The sequence below is a fragment of the Vicia villosa genome, linkage group LG6, assembly GCF_029867415.1.
Source record: "Vicia villosa cultivar HV-30 ecotype Madison, WI linkage group LG6, Vvil1.0, whole genome shotgun sequence".
In the NCBI taxonomy this organism is placed as follows: Eukaryota; Viridiplantae; Streptophyta; class Magnoliopsida; order Fabales; family Fabaceae; genus Vicia; species Vicia villosa.
Window position 1 is genome coordinate 166,133,400 of NC_081185.1, and position 20,157 is coordinate 166,153,556.

Consider the following 20,157-nt stretch of genomic DNA (forward strand, 5'->3'; position numbering starts at 1 on the left):
TAGTTTTTTGAGGATTTTGATCCCCTTACAAATTCGAAAACAATTTTTAATGAAATGGAACTCACATTGTTGACATGTTCAACATAAATCTTAAATAAATTTTTTTTTTAACATTTCACTGCTGAACAGACACTGACACATCATCAATGTGAGTGTCATTTCATTTAAAATTGCCTTTGAATTTGCAGGGGGACCAAAATCCTCAAAAAACTAAAATATAGAGACTAAAATTCCAGATTTTAAAATAGAGGGGTCAAAATCCAAAAAATAGATAATAGAGGGACCAGATTTCTATTTATTTGTCATTTTAAATTTTAAATAGCAGCATCTTATTTATCATTTCAATAATTCAAGCATTTTTTAAAAAATTGTTCTCTCTTTTATTCTCTTCATCTTATCATCTCAATTACAATTCTTATTATATTAAATAAATTTAAAATATCTATAATCCAATATTACTTAAAAAATTAACCAATGTGTCACGCACTATGCGGGTTTAATCTAGTATATATTATATTTGAAATAATTTATATTTTTATAAAGTATTTTAATTTTAATTTATATTAATAGTAATAAAATGCAGCACTAATATTTATTTAAAATATTGGTTTAGTAGATTTAGTAAAATGTATAATATGGTATCTGTAACCGGTTATATGTGTGAAAAAGGGTAAAAAACGCAGTTTTTGGGTCATGTAACCCGTTACGGGTTCACTCGGTTCTACAGGGTACATGCATTAACAAACTGAATCCATCATTGATTTGGGGTTTATCCTTACGGTCAGGTGCAAACACACAACAAAGATACAATCCACATTGGAAGTCCCTTAACTAACCAATGGGATCAACAAACAATCATGAGTACCAGTTTCCTCTAGAAAAGGTCTTCCGGGTTTACCTGTCTGTCTGCCTCCTGTCGGGCGCGACCCTCGAGGTCAGGTCTTCCGGGTTTACCTGCCTTTCTACTCTCGGAAGCTTTCCTCAATCAATGCAAACAAGTATGCAAACCCATACCCATGTACGGGGAATCAAGAAGTGTAATGACAACACCTCGGGGTAGATTATGGAATAAATGCACCCTCGATGGGTAACCCCATGCCTATTGTCAAGGGACTTGTACAAGCACACTACAAGACGGTTAAACGGGTTCGCACAAGCCTAAATGGCTGCGAGATGACCTTAGCCTAATTGGCGTCATTGTCCCATTAACCTTCTTCACGCAAGTGAGTTACGCCGAGTACAAACCGCCACCTTGACGCATGAGCCCATCGGGCGAAAGCCTAGTATTAGTCTACATGACTTCACTAGAGGTGAGTTACATCATTATGTATTAGCCTACATGGCCACATAACCCCACCATACCGAGCACGCAAGTGTGTTAACGTCAAGTGAGTAAAAAGCCCCGTACGGCACTCACGAGCACACTGCAACGGTAGCTCAGATGCACACCTTATCGAACAATACACAGGATCGGGCTATTCCATTGGACCGCACGGTCCGGGAAGACTCATTGACCACATAGTCTGAGTAGCATCCCAATCTAGCCCTCCGGCCATTTCGATTCAAGCATACGAAAATATGACATAATGTCAAAATCACATACAATACAATCAATTCTGATCGTTTAACAAAAACGACGGTGTCCATAGATTTTCATGTATAAAACATAATGGCATAACATTCTCAAATATGGATGTCACATTCATAGTAAGCAATAGATAATCTATGCCATGCATAACATAAGAATTGTTAATCAATTGGTAAAGACATAAGTTCTTATACTAATTCAGTGATTCACTAAGTGGGGTTCCAATATTATTAAATCAAACATCCTGGTTTGGGGACCTATTTCATTAGATAGTACATGTTACTAGCTTTCCAACGATATAAAGTTTGCGCGAAACGAACTTACGACGCAAAAGTTATGAATTTCCGAAGTTGTGAAAAATCTGCCCAACAGTGATGTAACCGGTTACAGTATCCTTTGTGACTGTTGTCAGCTGTCAGTATTAACGGTGTGCTATTTCGCATCTCTGGCCTTTTTTTCAACATTGTTTTCCTCGTCCTTAATATATCACTTGACATGTGTTACCACCTCAGCCAATGAAGATGCAGGTTTCTGAATGAGGAACTCATTACATTGTCCCGTCATGAGATTGTTTTGAAATGCTCCATAAACATCTCTTGGTTCGGGTGGACGACTTTGATGGTCACCACATTTAAATGAGCAAGATACTCCCTCAGACCTTGATATGGGCCTTGATGAATGTTGAAGAGACTGGTGGCGGTCATCTTTCTGTGTCTGTTTGCTGCAACCTACTAGACTAGTTTTTTTACCATGTCCTGATAGTTTGTGATGCAAAGTCGAGGTAGGACCATAAACCACCCCGGGGTTGTGTCTCTAAAGGTGTTAGAGAGGAGCATGCATTTTAAAGAGTTATGAGATACAATGATTGTCATCTGCGTGTTGATGGATGCGACATGTTTATATGGATCGTAGTGCCCATCAAATATAGCTAACAAAGGCGTCTTAAAATTCTCTAGAACGAGTGTTTCCCATATCTCATCTGAGACAAGTAAATAGTCTAACATCTCCACCCCGTATGTAGGTTCAACCTCCTCCTAGCAGTGTAGGATATGGAGGATGTTATCCTCCAAAGTTTGGTTCTGGCAACGTAGATCATCCATGCTAAGGTGCATCTCTGTCACGACGCTTTCCTCGCCTTTAGATTTTTCATTAGCTGAGGTTGTTGTCTTTTTGTTCACCATGATGGACAGAGAGTTGAACGTGGGGACAATAATCAGGTTGAAAGTTCTAATGCTGGGACATGTCATTTTTATCAAAGGTCAATTGTACTTGCTAAAAGTATAATATATGACAATCCTGATGACCAAGGGTTGTCAAAGGTTTTAAGATTTGTTGTAGTATTTAGAGCTAACTCGCATAGGGAGATGAAAAGCTCTGTGTATCTAGTATTTGTGTGAATGTAAGACTGTCCCTCTCAACTTCAAGGTTGCGGTATTTAAAGCTACACTAGGCTTGGATCCTACTTGGATCCTAGATCTCTTGGGAATAGCAAACACTTTCGAGAGAATATGGTTGTGGACAGTTAATCTCTTATTATTCGGAGGAGTGTGTTTAATTTTTCTTTGACTTCTTCCACACCGTCGTGGGCGAGAGATATATCACTTCCCATGTTTGCATGCTTCGGGCAAGTCGTCTAGGAATTGAGTGATGTATTTAAGGAAATGATGTCACATCCAATAATTGGGCACTCGATCTAAAAAATGAGCGATCAGAAAGAAATCACGGGCAAGATGTTAAATCAATTGTCTCCTGTAGACCTTTTTCAAATACATTTTTATATTTATAAATATATCATTTTATTTTCGGTGTATTTTATTATATAATTTATTGCTATAAAAATTAGTCTGTATAATATGTATAATATTTATTTGGCTTAAATGCACCTTTGGTCCCTGTAAACTAGCGAGTTTTTTTATTTTCGTCCCAGTAAGTTTTTTTTGTTGGTATGAGTCCCTATATCTTACTTTTTGCTTGCGGTTTAGTCCCTAAAGCCAAAATCCGCAGGAAAATCTGCAGGTTTTTCTGCGAAATTTCCTGCGAATTTTGATTTTAGGGACTAAAACAAACACGAAAGTGAAATATAGGGACTCAGACCCAGAAAAAAAACTTACAGAGACAAAAATCAAAAACTCGCTAATTTACAAAGACCAAAGGTGCATTTAAGCCTATTTATTTTATCATTTATCACATTCATATTGAAAGGACAAAAATAAATATTTTATATATTCACAAATTCAATTCAAAAGTTTTGTGGAAATTATATTATTATTTCATAACGAGTACTAAAAACAAAATTAAACATATTTGCAAGGATAAAAATAAATAATTCATATTTAGTGTAAAACAGTTTTACACTGTCATCCAATAAAAAATAAATAATTTTTCATGTTATTAAAAATTTTTAAAATAAAAGTATGATGAAATTGAATACATGATTATGATTTGTTGACAATGTAGCACTATTTTACACTGTCAGTGCATTATTCATTTTTCTATTTATAAAGGCCAAACACAAATTTATATTTACATTTTATTTAATGCAACTATTACATTTTATTTTAAGATAAATTCGCTAGTAAAGACAAAAAATAAAGATAAACTCGTCATTTAGTCAAAATAAAAATAAGATAAACTCTTTATTTTTTTTAATTGGAATATCCTTATCATATGAGTAATGAAATTGATATAAAATTTATTTTAAAAATAATGAATTATTTCCAATATTCTACTATTTTTGGAAAAAGATAACCATAACAATGAGAAGATATTTTGGTTTGTATTTGTTTCTTTGTGAGAGTCCTTTGATCGGTCCCCCACGTGTCGTTTTTTACTTCTTTTTGGTTGAGACGTGTCGTTTTGGAGTGTTTAAAGAAAACTAAAGACGAATGCATCGTTTTGTTGTTTTCTTTTCATAGTTAGTTAAGTGCTAATTGTTCTTCAAAGTTGCCTTTATTTTTTAATATAAGTTTGGGATAGTAATCACAATTATTAAAATAGAAAATTTCTTTGCCAACCTCCCAACTCTCTAGCCCACCTCTGGTGAAAAACTCAAACTACCCCTGACTTCGGAAGTTCATTTTCGAAATGCAAGAAAAAGGTGTTTTCGGAGATGCATCTCCGAAAGCGCCTTTTTTTTTGAAAAAATTGTCTTATTTCGGAAGTTCATTTCCGAAAACAGCATTTCGTAAATGAGCTTCCGAAATAATGCGCGTTCTGCAGATTTAACAAAACACTCCCCCTCCCCCATTCATTTACCCTAACTCAAACCAAAACACAACCCCTCTTCAAATTTTCTGCCAAAATCAAGTGTAAGATCAAAGAGCATTCCCAAGTCTTCTTCCAAACTCATCATCAAACACTAATTGGTAAGTTCTACATTGTTTTTTCAAGTTTTAGATCTATTTGAATAAACTCTAATAGGGTGTTTAGAAACTGAAAAAATCACATTAAGATAGGTTAGTACTGATATTAGGATGTTTAGTAGGCATAAAAGTAGTTTTGGTTTAGGTTTTTTGGGTCTGCCATTGAAGGTTGCAGAAAAGCTCTGCGCAGGGGTGTTTCGGAAGTTCATTTCCGAAAACACCTCCATCCCAGTTTCGGAAATGAACTTCCGAACTGTATCAGAAGTGCATTTTTTTTGTTTTTTCATTTGTCTCGCATATTAATCGATTTCGATTGTTTACAGGAACATGTCAGGCAACCAGCCAGCACGCATCAGACAGGGTAGGGAGTCCCAGATTGCGTCGGCTAGACCCGAGCGGGCGGCGGCGCAGCTGGCGTCGACCCAGGGACGGGGTCGGGGACGCCGTGTGCGCGTTCCACAGGACTTGGTGGAGAGTTCATCTGCTTCAGGCTCTAGGAGTAGGCTGGCTCGGGTATCTTCTTCCCGCCAGCGAGAGGAGGAGGTGATATCGGATGTTGACCCTCCAGTCGGGGAGGAGGAGGAGCAGGAGGAGCAGGAGGTGGATAGCTATCCGGGAGGGCCTTTTGACACTTCCCTGCTGATTCACTACCAGGATCACGTCGCTCGGCGGATCTGGGAGGGAGAGGTATTTTTTTTAACTTAGCCGTTTATTTGTCACCATTTTTTATAATTTTACCGTTTATTTCTCGCTTATTTGTTTTTTTTTGTATCAGGAGAGAGCCATTGAAAATGGTGAACCACTCCAGGAAGATTTTCGGTCTGTTTAAACCATCAGCTCAGTGGTTTAACGACCATGTGCGAGGTTCAGGGCTTAGCGGGCTCTGCATGACCGGGTACACCACCATCAGCACCGGTATGCAGGGGGCATTTGTGGAGCGCTGGCACAAGGAGACGTCTTCTTTCCACTTGCCGGTGGGGGAGTTGACGATCACCTTGCATGACGTCCAGTGTCTTCTCCACCTGCCCATCAGGGGGTGGCTGTTGGACCACTCCAGGATCTAGAGGGTCGAGGCCATTGAGTGGATGATGCACTATTTGGGCATGCCGCACGAGGTTGCTCACCTGGAGTGCGTATCGACTTCTGGGTGTCATGTCCGGTTCAACACACTGAGCCTCTATTTTGAGTTCCACCTGGACGCGGTGGCCGAGGCCGAGCAGGAGGGTAACGACCTATTCAGGGAGTACCACCGCGGCTGCGCTCTCCGGTGCTGGTACATGCATGTGGTAGGCGCTGCATGCTTTGTGGACAAGAGTGCCAGGTACGTCGACGTGGCCTACCTCCGTTATTTCATGGACCTGGATACCGTTCACCAGTGGAACTGGGGGTCAGCTACTCTGGCATATCTCTACCAGAAGCTGAATGAGGCCTCCAACTGGAGGACGAGGCAGTTGGTCGGATCCTGCACACTGCTTACGGTACGTTTTATTTTAATACATTATCGTATTTATTTATTTATATGTTTCGTATTTAATTTTAATACATTATCTTGTTTCTGTTTAAGAGCTGGATCATCTCCTACTTCTCCCGCATCCACGGCTACCACCTCGATCCTGCGTACGTGGACGCCTTGCCCAGGGCCGCCAGATACGATCTCCAGAGGGGGAACGATGCGGTGGGACCATACCGTGGATACCTGGACCGCACTCTGCACGACGACGTCACCTGGAGGCCGTTCATCGACTACGCTCAGATTGTCCCCTTTGACGGCATTGCACTTTATTCTGGCTGGTTGGCTTGCGGGACCGGCATCATGGTTCGATATCTCCCTGAGCGGTGCATGCGTCAGTTCGGATTCGTGCAGCGGATACCCAGGTCACCCTTTGAGGCTGCTCCCGACACTGTGACCCGAGTGCAGCTCACTGCCATATGGGAGCATTGGGAGGATCATGTGGTACCGCTGGAGTACCGTCTCACTCGGGTCACCCAGGACTGGCACAGTGAGGAGGGATACGTCACATGGTTCTACCGGGTGTCACATCCTCTTCTGAGACCCGACATTCCCAGCGCTCCTAGGCCAGCACACGAGGAGATCCTGGAGAACCAGCAGGCCGAGGATGATCACGCCATTGATCTCATGCCGATCTGCCAGCGGATATCGATGCTTGGGCGGGACGCGTTGGGTCGAGGTATCGTGGAGCGGGGCGGTCCAGAGGCAGTCGCCGTGATGGAGATGATTGTCACTGATGCGGACAGTGCGGCGACATACAGGCGGCAGAGGAGGTCTCAGGGCGAGAGGTTTAGGCACACCCAGTAGTGGTCGGGTTTATATATTTTTTGTTATCGGATTGTATCTTTAGCACACTATTTTTATTTTTTTCGGTTTGTATATATTATTTTCATCGGATTAGTATTTTTTTTTGTTTATTTATCATCTTAGTATTTACAGTTTATCTATTGCTTATTTTATTTGGCGTTTACGTTTAATTAAAATGCGAGACTGTTTTAGATAAAACATAAAAAAAAAACACAGTTTCTGCATAATTCGGAAATGAACTTCCGAAACCCCCCAAAATCTGAACAAAGGTGTTTTCGGAAGTTCATCTCCGAAGACACCCCCCATGAGGTGTTTTCGGAGATGCACTTCCGAATTAAGGAAATTTTTTAAAAAAAAAGGGCTTCGGAAGTTTATTTCCGAAGCAGGGGTATTTTGGGATTTTCGCTGGGGTGACCCCATAGGGAGGTGGGTAAAGAAAAAATCTTAAAATATATCAAATCGGACACTAGTAATAAACAGTGAAAATTTAGTATATATAGAAATTGTATATTGTTTGTTTGTACAATAATTTATTATTATTATTAAAAATATTAAATTAAATATAATTTTGATTCCTTAAAAATAGAGTGAAACTATGAGGGACAAAATGGTATTTACATTGTTGAATATTCTCTCAGGTTTGAGGTTGTTAATGTGACATACCGCCCACCATAAACACACCCTTGTTTCATCAGCGGCATGCAAGAATTAAGATTTCTATTTTTTTTATTAAAAATAATTTTGAGCAATAAATATCCTTGGACTTTAGTTACACAATTTCATCTTTGGAAGCAACAAAAAATTGAGTAATGAAAACGTCATTAACATTACTATAGTAGCATATAAGAGTTAAATAAAAATACATATAGTAAGCAATACTATATTCTACTATTAGTTGTTTATTTATGGTGATGATGTTTAATGAAAGCAACATTCTACGTGTAGCGGTGAGAGAATAAAAGAGACAAAGCCATAATAATACTAAAAATTTGTGATTTATTGTTTGAGAGTTACTAACGCAACGGCACCGTATCGATGCAATAAATTTAATTAAAATAAACAATTTCCTCGTTTGAAGATGTACTCTAGGGTTCATAAATACATGTCCTCCGTGGAGTAAAAGTTGCTCTGAAATTCATACTACATAAATTGAAACAATTGCATAGTTGTTATATTTTACATTCATGCATGTTTCATAATTTCTTCATAAAAAAATAGGTTCATCTGTGCGCAACTGTAGTCAAGACCGTTTTTAAAGTCAAGTACGTCATTTTTTTTCTAGTGCATAGGACATCATCTTTTTTTATTGTTTAACATATATAAAAATGTTTTATAATAGACTTTTCAAAAATTTAAGACGACTCTGACTCTGATTATATTAATAACTAATATTGTGGCATGCACAGAACTCGGACTATATTTCTATTTTTAGTTACAATTTTTTTTAAACTATGCAAACATATTTTTAGAAAGGTTATATACATTTAAGTAATTAGAATACCAATTTTGAATGAGATCCGGTTTAATAGGTGGTGTTGATGTGGTCAACCGTAAGCATGTGTGTTTTATAATATTTCTTCTTGTACAAAGGTGGGGGAAATGATGACTATGTTTTATTGTATTCACATGTAGAGTTCAAAATGAAACATAACTCCATATTTGATAAATTTCTCATGACAGCTTTAATTTTCTGTTTTGATGTTCTCATGATATCTTTAACCATAGTACCGTGGATATTTGATTGAATAATATGTAACTTAGGAAATTGTCATATCTTATTAGTTAGAACTAGAAGATTACTAGTACATCTAATGTATAAATCATGCTTTGTTATTGAGCGGAGAACTTTATAATTATATCATTCAATGAATTTAAATATTTAAATATATAGAATAAATTATTATTTATCTAACAAAATCTGATACATTTAGGTGGGGAGTTTAGAGGAGAAGAAAAGTGAAGGCTTTGAAAATTGATTTTTTTTTTAAAATAGAGAAATTTTTAATATTTTTTGAAAACAAGATTTTGTTTATAATAATAAAATAATATTTGAGGTATATTTACTTTTTGAAATACTATAACAATAAAAAGTATATTTGAATATTTTGTCTAAACCTTCCAAAACCCTTGTTAATATAAATTTTGAAATTTTCAAATTAGGAGGTTTTTGGTGTTATTAAGAAAATCAAATCCTTCAAACTAAAATCTTTTTATTCTTTTCCCTCAATCCTTCATATTTTTCAATGTTCTTCCCTCTCTTCTCCTCCAAACTCTCAAACATAACCTTAAGGTTGACACAAATGGCGCAGCCAGGAATTTTAGATAATCTAGACAAAGAAGGAGGGAGGTTTAGGGGTGAAGCATTGTCGAAGATTCAATCTTTCACTTCTTTGTAAATGGAAATGGAGGATCTTGGATGGTGGAAATTTTTTTTGGACTAACTTTCTTTCTTGTAGGTACGGTGATATAAAGAGAGCTATGCTCATGGCTCCGTCTTTTAATTCAAGGAGTAAATCTTCCCTTTGGTGGAGGGACCTTTGTTCTATCGGTGCGGATTCTACGGTCACTTCTCCAAATTGGTTCGCTTCTTCTATATCCCTTAAGCTTGGTTCGGGTTCCTTCATTCTTTTTTGGATGGATCGTTGGTTGTGTAACATTCCGCTAAACACTATGTTTCCGGAGTTGTTCTTGTTAGCCGAAGACTCTTGGTGCAAGGTAACAGACATGGGGTTTTGGAATGGAGATTTTTGGAGTTGGCATTTGACATCTTTTATTACACCCATGGATCGGGCAGCCGCGGCTCAGTTTGAAGAACTCCAGATTCTTCTAGTTCCGGTTCATCCCACTAGGGTGGAAGAGGATGGTTTCAAGTGGTGGCGTCACGCTTCCGGTTTTTCGGTTAGTAATGCTTATGATTCTTTCTCCTTATGTGTTGTTCCGGATTTTTCTTTGGAATCCTCTTTCCGTGTGGCTTTCTCTAGTATTTGGAAAACAAAAGTTCCTAGTAGAATCCTTATTTTTGGTTGGAGATTGATTTCGAATAGGCTACCAACCAAGGTTGAATTAGCTAAGAGGGGCATTTTGGTTAATCCAAGTGAGCTTCGTTGTCCTTTTTGTCTTAATTTCGAGGAAGATCTCAATCATCTCTTTTTTGAGTGTTCTTTTACTAATCGTTGGTGGAGGAATTTTCTTTATTGGTTACATTTGATCGACGATTCCGCGGTTGATTCGATAGTGGGTCGTCTTTGTTGGTTGGAGAAGCATTGTGATAAAGTGAGGGGCGTTGGTTTGAAGTGGTTCCTTGGTCTTGTTTTTTGTTGGATTGTGTGGATTGGTAGGAATGAAGTAATTTTCAATGGTTTGGATGTAAAATCCTTTGATGGTTTATCTCGCATGAAAGCTCTTTCTTGGGATTGGTTTAGTGTTTTCTTTAAATGTTTTTGTAATAGGTCCCGGGAGGAGTGGTTCTTAGATCCGGGTTTTTTTCACGTTATGATTTTAGATGGATTATTCGTTGATAGGTCGGTTAGTTTTTGTTACACCAACCGGTTTTATGTATTCTTGTATTTGGGTTAAGCACCCCTAGTGCTTTTTAATTCCAATTTGCTTATAAAAAAAAAAAAATAATTAGGCAGAGTCATTGGTCATTCATCTACTTTAATTTTCACACTATGTTTTTACTAATTTTATTCTGATTTTGTCTAAAAATTCATTATTAGATTAGTGGGGGAAAAAATGAAGCTCGGGTAAGACTGCCTCTAGTTGACACTAGAGTTTAATTTGGTACTCTCGCGATTATGTTTATGAATTTTTAATAGTTACACTTCATTTACATATAAAAAGATTTACTCTTTTCTCTCATTTTTCGTAAAAATATACACTTACTCTTTTAAGACAAAAGATATTTCGTTTTAAATCAATTTTATTTGTTTTGATAATTAAAGTTAATGTATGTTTTATAATACTTTTGTCAGCAAAATATCGATTTACTTTTTCTCCTATCTTCATCGTCCAATCAGAGATGTAAACATCGTTGCAAATTAATCTAATAACTAATCATACAAGATCTAGATTTTATTTGTTTTGATAATTAAAGTTAATGTATGTCTTATAGTATTTTGTATTGGCAAAATACCAATTTATTTCATCGTTGGAAGAGATAAGTCATTTATTAGGAAAAAAAGAAATTTTCCTTATGTATTTCTAAAAAATGCTAAATATTTCTTTAACATTTTAATAATTTAAAATATAATCTCACATTTATGAGTATGTGCCAAAAATAGAGTTTTTAAGAAATAAGATTAAATATATTTTATGTTTTCATTCACACTTTTAATCTCTCCTGTTAAAGCAGTCTCTAATTCACTCGCTAAGTAGAAATTATCGTTAAAATCGTCGCTAACTATATCGCTAAATTGTAATTGTCGCTAAGTTGCAGGAGTGGTCAAAAGTGTAAAAATCTCTCGCTATTGGATATATGATTGTGACATGTTGTCTCATTTTTATGAGATCATTCATATAATGATCCCGAGGAATTTCAACCACTAACAACTGTTGAGAAACGATGTTGTGGACATTTGGCTCATTTTCAAAATCATCAAGACCAATTGGGACAGTAGGACAATTCAAAATATCTTAGATTGCATAATGAGTAACACTTGGTTGGGGACCTGATCACGAAAATTTGGATTAATGGTGGAGCCAATTTATACGGGGAAGAGTATTTCTCAAGCTATTCAAAGATTTGAAAATCAACTCTGAAACAAATGAAATGGTCTATGGGTGTATAATGCACCTGCTAAGCAAGTTCTTCATGCTCCCCAGCAACCAGAGCCATAAAATTGGAAATACTTTGACTATAAAATGCCTCGTAAACTCTCCTCAACTCCATCCTAGCAAGCACTCAAGATAACAACATTATGCTTACTATAATATCTTCAAAAGTTGACTTCATCGCTGAGCACTTGAGAAATATAAGGGTACAAGTTCCTCTTGGATTTTCGAACTGTGATAATAATAATGGCGCCAATTAGTAGCTTTATGTATTTGTTGCTTGATTTCTCTATTTTTCTTATTTTGTGTTTTATGTATTTGTTGCTTGATTTCTCTATTTTCTTATTTTGTTAGTACTATATTTTTGTAATCTCATTTAGTTATCTATGAAGTTTATTTTTGCTAACTTCTTTAAACATGAATTATGTATTGTGTATATTATCTGTCTATAATGGCAAAGGGAAAAAATATACTCTCATGAAAGTAAAGTATACTCTATATATTTATCATGTACGTAATTTTTATTTTGATGATGTCAATAAGAACAAACAAAATTTTCATAAGCATCATCAAGAAATAAAAAGGAATGAAAATTTTAAAAAGCGAGATGGTTATGATGCGCACACATACACTTAAATCTTTTTCTAAATATTAATTTATTCTCAAAATATTCTCAAAAATGGTTTTGGCCCAAGTCTAATTGATTAAGAAGCGTATTTAATCAATTAGAAGGTGAATATTCCCTCTCTAATTGAATAGGAACATTTATCTAATCGATTATGGAGAGAATTCACCCTACAATCAATTAAGAAGCCTTTTTAATTGATTAGGCATCCGTTCTATATTTTTCTTTCCTAAAATGCTAGGTCATAATTGATTAACATTCGTGGCTAATAGATTAAGGAGCGGAGGCCTAAAATACTTTTCTTTTTTGGCCAATTTTTTTTTGTTATATAAAGATGACTTGCATTCACTTTAAAACAACACAAGAAATAATATTGTTCTTCTTTAAAAAATTATACACTTTGAATTGTTATTATTTTTTGAAAAAACTAAAAATTATATTAACCACAAAACAACCCTTCAAGCACAAGATGTACTAGAAGAGTTGCCCAAAAAAGATACAATCATATAAAGACAACCAAACCCCGACCTAGCCACCAGTGCCTATGATACACTGAAGCGGATTAATCCTCCAAACCTGATACTCAACCCCAAAAGAAGACATGTGAGCCTTTAGCCACCAGAAGGCGTGGATTTTAACCTTATCACACATAGTCATCAAAGAAAGGCTCTTATTCTCAAAAACGTGTTGGTTCCTCCTTTTCTAAATGAACCAAACAGTTGTTACCCAAATAATATGTAAATCATGAATACATTATTTTCTCCAATCATCCAAAGACACAAATTGGTCATAATGAGCCTTACAATTTTCTTGAAAAATAAACTCAATCCCTAACCACTCAAACAAATACAACCATAAATATTTTAGTGTTCAAATAGTGAAATATTTAAGAGTTGTGCTTGTGTAACTGTTGTTTGAATTTGATTAAGTTGTAATTATAAATCAAGAGTATCATTAACCTGTAACAATGATATTATTATAAAGGTTGAACCTGGTTAAAATTTTGGTGTAAGAAAATTGTCGGTTAATCATATGATAAAAGCTTAAATAGTTAGTGGAACTCTCAAATAGAAATCTTTAGGAACTAGAGTACATTGTATGGTTTAAGATCAAACCTATATAAATCATGTTGTGCATTTTGCTATCTCTTATTTCTTTATTTTTCTGTTACTTATTATTATGCGCTGAAATTTATGCTTAATATCTTTCACTACTAGAAATACACGTATTACCTGTGGAATTTGCTGCGGAAAAATTTCCGCAGGTTTACCTGCGGAATTTCCTGGGACTTTCTTAAACAAACTAAATTTTTCTGTGGATTTAGAATTGGCAGAAAATTCCGCAGGAATACCTGCGGATTTTTCTGCGGTTCATATATTTCAAAAAGAAAACGAAACTATAATGTAAAATCCGCAGGTAAATCCGCAGGAATGTTTCCTGCGGATTTTGCTGCGAATAACTATTTTAATAAAACCAAACTATTATACAGAATCCGCAGGTAATTCCGCAGGAAACTTTCCTGCAGATTTTGCTGCAAAATTAACTATTTTCTTAAAATGATAGTAATTTTTGTCTTTTTTTTAAAAAAAATGAATCATTATATTTAATGGTTAATTATTTAATATTATTATATTAATTAATGTTTGTGAATTGTGCCATTTTTAAATTTTTTATCTTAATTTTTGACGAAATAAAAGGTATAAAAAATTTTAAAAATAAAATTAATAAAAGGTATTAAAAATTTTGAGAATGGGTATCAAATATTTTTTTATAATAATCAATTTTTTAAAAAAATTACATAAGTAACTCATATTTCAAAAATATTATCTCAATAACCTAAACATGGTTGACACTGTCAATTAATATGTTTTAAAATTATTTCTAAATTTCAAATTTAATCTTATTTATCAAATATACATTTTGTGTTATTGAAAATTATATTTGTTCAATTGTTAATTATTATAAAGTTTTAATTTTAGAAATCCTACTCTAATAATAATGATGTGTTATATGAAATTATATTGGAACTCTTGTTAAAATATCAAATTTTATATAGGATTTTAAAATTATAAATTAGTTTTACTATTTTTGATAGCTTAAATTTTGACTTTGTGGTTGAGTTTGCTACAAGAGTGGGCGGGCTAAATACATTTTCAATTCAAGTTCACAAATTGAATATAAATTTTTATAATTTAATAATAAAATTATAAAATATGTGATAAAATTATAGCTAATTGAATATAAATAATAGCATATATATATATATATATATATATATATATATATATATATATATATATATATATATATATATATATATATATATATATATATATATATATATATATATATATATATATATATATATATATATATATATAAATTTATTGATTGATAAAAAAATATTTATATGTTTAATTTTTTATTGTGAATTAAAATAAATGATGTTTTTTTAATTTATCTCTAGATAATTTTATTTAATTTTATATTTTAGTAGAAAGAGAATTTAATTAAATTAAATTATTTTAGTTTTATTATTATTAGTTTTTCTTAAACTATTTTATTTTATCATTTTTGCCTTAACATTTATTATTGATGTTACAAATTAAAATTAAGATATATTAACATAGAGAATAGATAAAGGAAAACCTAATCGTGTGTTCCAATCTTAACCTTTGTTTCTCTCTCTCGCCGTCGTGAATCGCTCAGGGGTTTCCAGCCACCAGAATGCTCCTGCATCTTCGTGAGTCCTCCGTCTCCGTCTATTCTCCATCGTGAGTCCTCTCCTTCGAATGCTCCTGCACCTTCGTGAATCATCTCCGTCAAGCGCTTCGGCAACATCGTGAATCATCGTTATCGACTATGTCACATCCATTTCGTTCATCGGGTTGTTTCACTTTCTATTGCGCGTTTTGTTACTCGGATTATAGTGTAAATACTTATTCTTCTCCCCTACTTCACTCCATTTTAACCCTGGGTTCTTTGTTTCAGAGTTGATAAATAGTAGATTCGATGTTGATGGTGATGAGGTTATCTAGACGAAACAGAGGACAGAAGGAAAAGATGATTGAAGACTTGATCCTTACATAATCCAATTGTGAGATGACAAGAGGTAAATAAAACCTAATATTTTCAAAGGTTTATTATAATCTGTATCTTGCACACATAGTGTTTGATAAAAGCTCTCAACCAAGTCCTTTCTTTTCTTTTGACACTAGATTTTTGTGTTGTTGTTATTATTTGTTTAAGGTGATGGTTGTTAGTTAACAGTAGTTTGTTTTGTTTGAAAAAAGAGAAAACTCATGTGAGGAAGGTGATGGTATGAGATATGGTTTACGTTACTAGCATACACTTATGGTAGTTTTTGTCGGGTCATATTAGTTGCAAACTCAAAAAAAGGAATATTAGCATATAAATTGTTAATGAATATTAGCATATAAATTGTTATGGGTTTTGATTTGATTTTGCAGTTGGTTGATCTCATCTCAAGTCATCTGAGTTGTTTTCTACAAAGCATAATTCATCTCTGGTTGGACCTAATCTTGCTGTTCAAAGGCTCACTTCACCACTTCTTACAAAAAATCAGTATTCCATCTGTGCCTTATAATTACAACTAGTGAATCAGCAGTTAAAATAAAACCAAATTGTTGGAAATATATAGCCAAATTGTTGATAAATTGTTGGAAATATATAAGCCAAATTGTTGATAAATTGTTGGAACCGAAATTCTTACAGTTACAGTAGCACGTAGTTAAACAATTTCAGCTTCACGAAATCTGTATAGAAATGTATAAAAATTATTTGTCTTGGATAATTTTTGTTCAGATTATAAAAATTAATTGTATTTCCTTGTTAGTTCTATGAAATCTCTTCTCCAAATGGCTACATCAAACAACAAGGTAAATTAACTTTTTAGGTCTTTATGATACTGTATTGATGTGATGAAGTTTAGTGGTATCAATATGTTACTTATTACTTGTCACCTGCTTCAGTAGTGCTAGGCTGCTAACTTTCTGCATGTGATAAATAATATACACATACTTGAAAAAAACATGATGAAAATGAATATTTTAGCTTCTGTTATGTGTGCTATGATAGCTTTTTAAGATACATATAAGTGCATTAATAATTACTTTCACCATCTTCAATAGGCTAGCTAGCTGCATGAGATAAATATATAGGTTGGGAAAGTTTCCAAGTCATTGTAATAACATATATGGGTTTAGACCTTGGTTGTTCCTGTTAATTAATAAGTAATTATTAATTAATTATATTTTAGTTAATTATTATTAAACAATAATTTTATTGATGAATTGTTTGATTGAGTTTTGTATTGAATGGACTGTGATGAGTTTGACCATTCAATTAATTCTAATGTGAAGTCTCTTTCCTCAACCATTTAGTTATTTAAGCATTTTCCCGTTTGATGATTAAGATACTCTAAAAAACATAAACGATAATGAGGATAATGATTCTAAAAGGAATTATGTTATTTTCTAGGTTTTAGTTTAAGCAAAATTGTGTGAATAATTTGATGTTTCGTTTTATTGTAGTGGCAATGTAGGTACTGCGAGTGGTTATGATATCAGTTGCATTGTTGATTAATTATGTTTTGTAATTGATTAGGTTTTATTTCGAATTCTATAATTTCTTGCTTATTACGTACTTACGAGTGAAATTAGTAATGACTTATGGAATTCCAACAAAACAAATTAAGATAGGTTCTGAGAAATTTGTTAGAATTTTAATCTAACAAATTATGCTTACTTCCTCAGTGTGTTTTGTTGGTGGTGTTATGTACTATGTCCTTGTCAAATAAATTGTAAGTATCTTCACTGAAACTAATCATGAAATCGTTTTACTATGCTATTGTTCTTCATGTGATTAATCGGTTGATTTTGATTATGAAACGTAGTATATTACTTGATGATTGATACAAAAATATTTTAGTATCATGCTTGTGATATTGTTGATTAATGGTTGTTTCAAATGAGCTCACTCATCTCTGGAAATTGTGGCTACTGTTTCAGATTAAGATCAATTTTTGTATATATTAAATGAACTTATTAGATTATGTGTTCTTTAAATTCAATACTTTGGTTGGATTGTGATGTTACTAGTGTTATTCTCCTCCAACTATCACTTATTGAGGTGGTGCTGCCAGGTGTTTTAGAAGTTGTATTATAACTTGTTTGAAGCAGTTTACGTCGTGCTTAAGTGTTAAAGTGATAAGAGACGTAAATCTCTACTCTAGTTTGAAGACATTGCAGAGACATAAGGTGTGTGAGTATCATGCTAAGGCACCTGCCGTACACATTGCAGAGATGCAGCAAAGGTTTTGTCAGCAATGTAGCAGGTTCATAACCCTAATCTCTTTTAACTAAATCTTGAGTTTTCTGAATTTTTTTTGTATTTTGCTATGGTTGCCACTGAGTGTTATGAGAGGCTGTTTGAAGGATTTACCACAAGATTGTAATTGATTGTTTGCTTATTAGGTTTTGAAAGTGAATGTTATCTATACTTTGTGGTTGCGTAGTTTTTTATTTGAAGAGATTGTTGGAATCTTACTGATAGAAGCTATAAAACAGCCACTGAACTTGTTCCTTTGAGCTTATTTGAAGGAAATAGGGTCAATTAATGTTTTATTTAATGCTTAGTTTCTCCTGCCATTGCTGTATGCAGGCCACACCTATCAAAAATGCTTAGTCTCTTATTTGGCGTATCGAGGTGACAGATTTATGTTGCTTTTATTAATTTCAGAATTATGCTATTTGTTTGTTTATCTGTTGGATTTGGATCAGTTTGTATTGAGGATAGTGTTAATTGATTGAGAGTTGTTAACTGATATTACTTCAATGGGGTTATGATTGTTTAGGTGATTTTGACTCCTACTCATTTAGCAATAGAAGAAAGTCTAAACTCAATTACCTCACAATCAACTAAGCCATGGCTCTCGTAAGTCCAACCAACCAGATTCACTCACTATCTGCTTTACTCAAACACTAAATCCAACTTCAGGGAGGTTGCAATCAAAGGTATTGTTGTTATTCTGTTCCCTTTGGTGTTATTGTTTTCAACTTCATCAAGTATTGTTATTGTTGGCTCACTGTAGTAGTTTCATTGCCAAATTTGTTTTTATGAATGTCCTGTCAATTCAAAGAATGTCATAGATTTCTGTATAGGCAAAGATCATTTTAAAACCTTTTTCTATCTTGCAGGATTTTGGGATATGTATGATCCTGAAGGATACTCTCTCTGGTTTTGTGACTACAAATACCAAGGTTGGTGGATTTCTTCAGCGGATGGATTTGGCCCGCAAGGTTGTTGCCGTGTACTATGACAGTTGTAGCTATTCATGATTCCTTGATCTGTGTGGTGTTGGTGTAGTTTAAGAATCCATGTTGTACTGTTTTGGTAGGATCTGTGTGGGCAGTAATGTATGATTTCTTAACTGAAGCGAACCCTATTTTCAGGTATATAGTTGAATTGAATCTCCATTTGTATTTATTTAAGTCTAGTTTTATATTCCAATCGCTAATTATATGATATCAACTGTCCTCGATTAGTTTGTGATGAGCTGTGATAATTAACTAATCTTTTTAGTTTCAATGCACACAAACATATAGTTGAATTGAATCTCCATTTTATTTTTATATTATGATTACAGTCACATTATAAAAATATTTTAGATTTTTATAATGTTTCAAAAGTTTATATTTTTTTAATTTGAGATAGAAATTACCTGCGGATTTACCTGCGGATTTTAGTTTGCTGCGGATTTACCTGCGGAATTTCCTGCGGATTTACCTGCTGAAAGTTTCCTGCTGAAAGTTTCCTGCGGATTTACCTGCGGAACTTGCTGCCGAAAATATTACCCCCGAAGGTTTTAGCTGGGGACGTGAAACCGCAGTTCCTGCGGAAATTTAACTAAAATCTGCAGAAAAATCCGCAGGAAATTTGAGTATTTCTAGTAGTGTTTTCTTAAAATTGACCAAATAAATTCAATTGTTTTTGTGAAAATTTTTTAATCACAACCCCTTCCCCTATTTTTTTTCTCTTGTGTTTGAAGTATTTTGGTCAACATAAAATATTATATAGGCATGATTCAGGGTCACGTTTATATAGAGAATAAGGTTAAAGTAATTTGGTCAACATAAAATATTATATAGGCATATTCAGGGTCACGTTTATATAGAGAATAAGGTTTAAATCATTCTCAGATTGTCGGGTTGGAATGGGACAATTGTTAGATGTAATCAACGGTTTAGATGTGGAAAAAGTCGTGCTCTTATACGGTATTTAAAAACGAAGGTTCATATGTGAGTTACTGAATGAAACTATTTTTGTTGGATTAAGCCTATGAGTTTTCTCGGTCTTAATGGATCGTATTGGTGTCAAAATGGACTCAGTTTGTCAGTCATGCTTATTTTTTCTAAATTTTTTACATGAAGCATGTTAATGTTTCAGTTCAATACACTCTATTATGTTCCTT

The 20,157-nt window shown here is 34.1% G+C and overlaps 1 protein-coding gene and 1 long non-coding RNA gene across 2 annotated transcripts; both read left to right on the top strand.

Moving 5' to 3' along the window:
• Window positions 1-9,567: 9,567 nt before the first annotated feature.
• Window positions 9,568-10,785, top strand: LOC131615254 (uncharacterized). The gene is made up of 3 exons (XM_058886725.1): window positions 9,568-9,614; window positions 9,724-10,612; window positions 10,717-10,785. The coding sequence occupies exons 1-3, from the start codon at window positions 9,568-9,570 to the stop codon at window positions 10,783-10,785; spliced, it is 1,005 nt and encodes a 334-aa protein (XP_058742708.1).
• A 6,733-nt stretch (window positions 10,786-17,518) lies between these two features.
• LOC131613125 (uncharacterized) lies at window positions 17,519-18,759 on the top strand. Its single transcript, XR_009287575.1, has 3 exons — window positions 17,519-18,021; window positions 18,348-18,392; window positions 18,541-18,759. It is a non-coding gene; the product is annotated as an uncharacterized LOC131613125 (long non-coding RNA).
• Window positions 18,760-20,157: the final 1,398 nt, after the last annotated feature.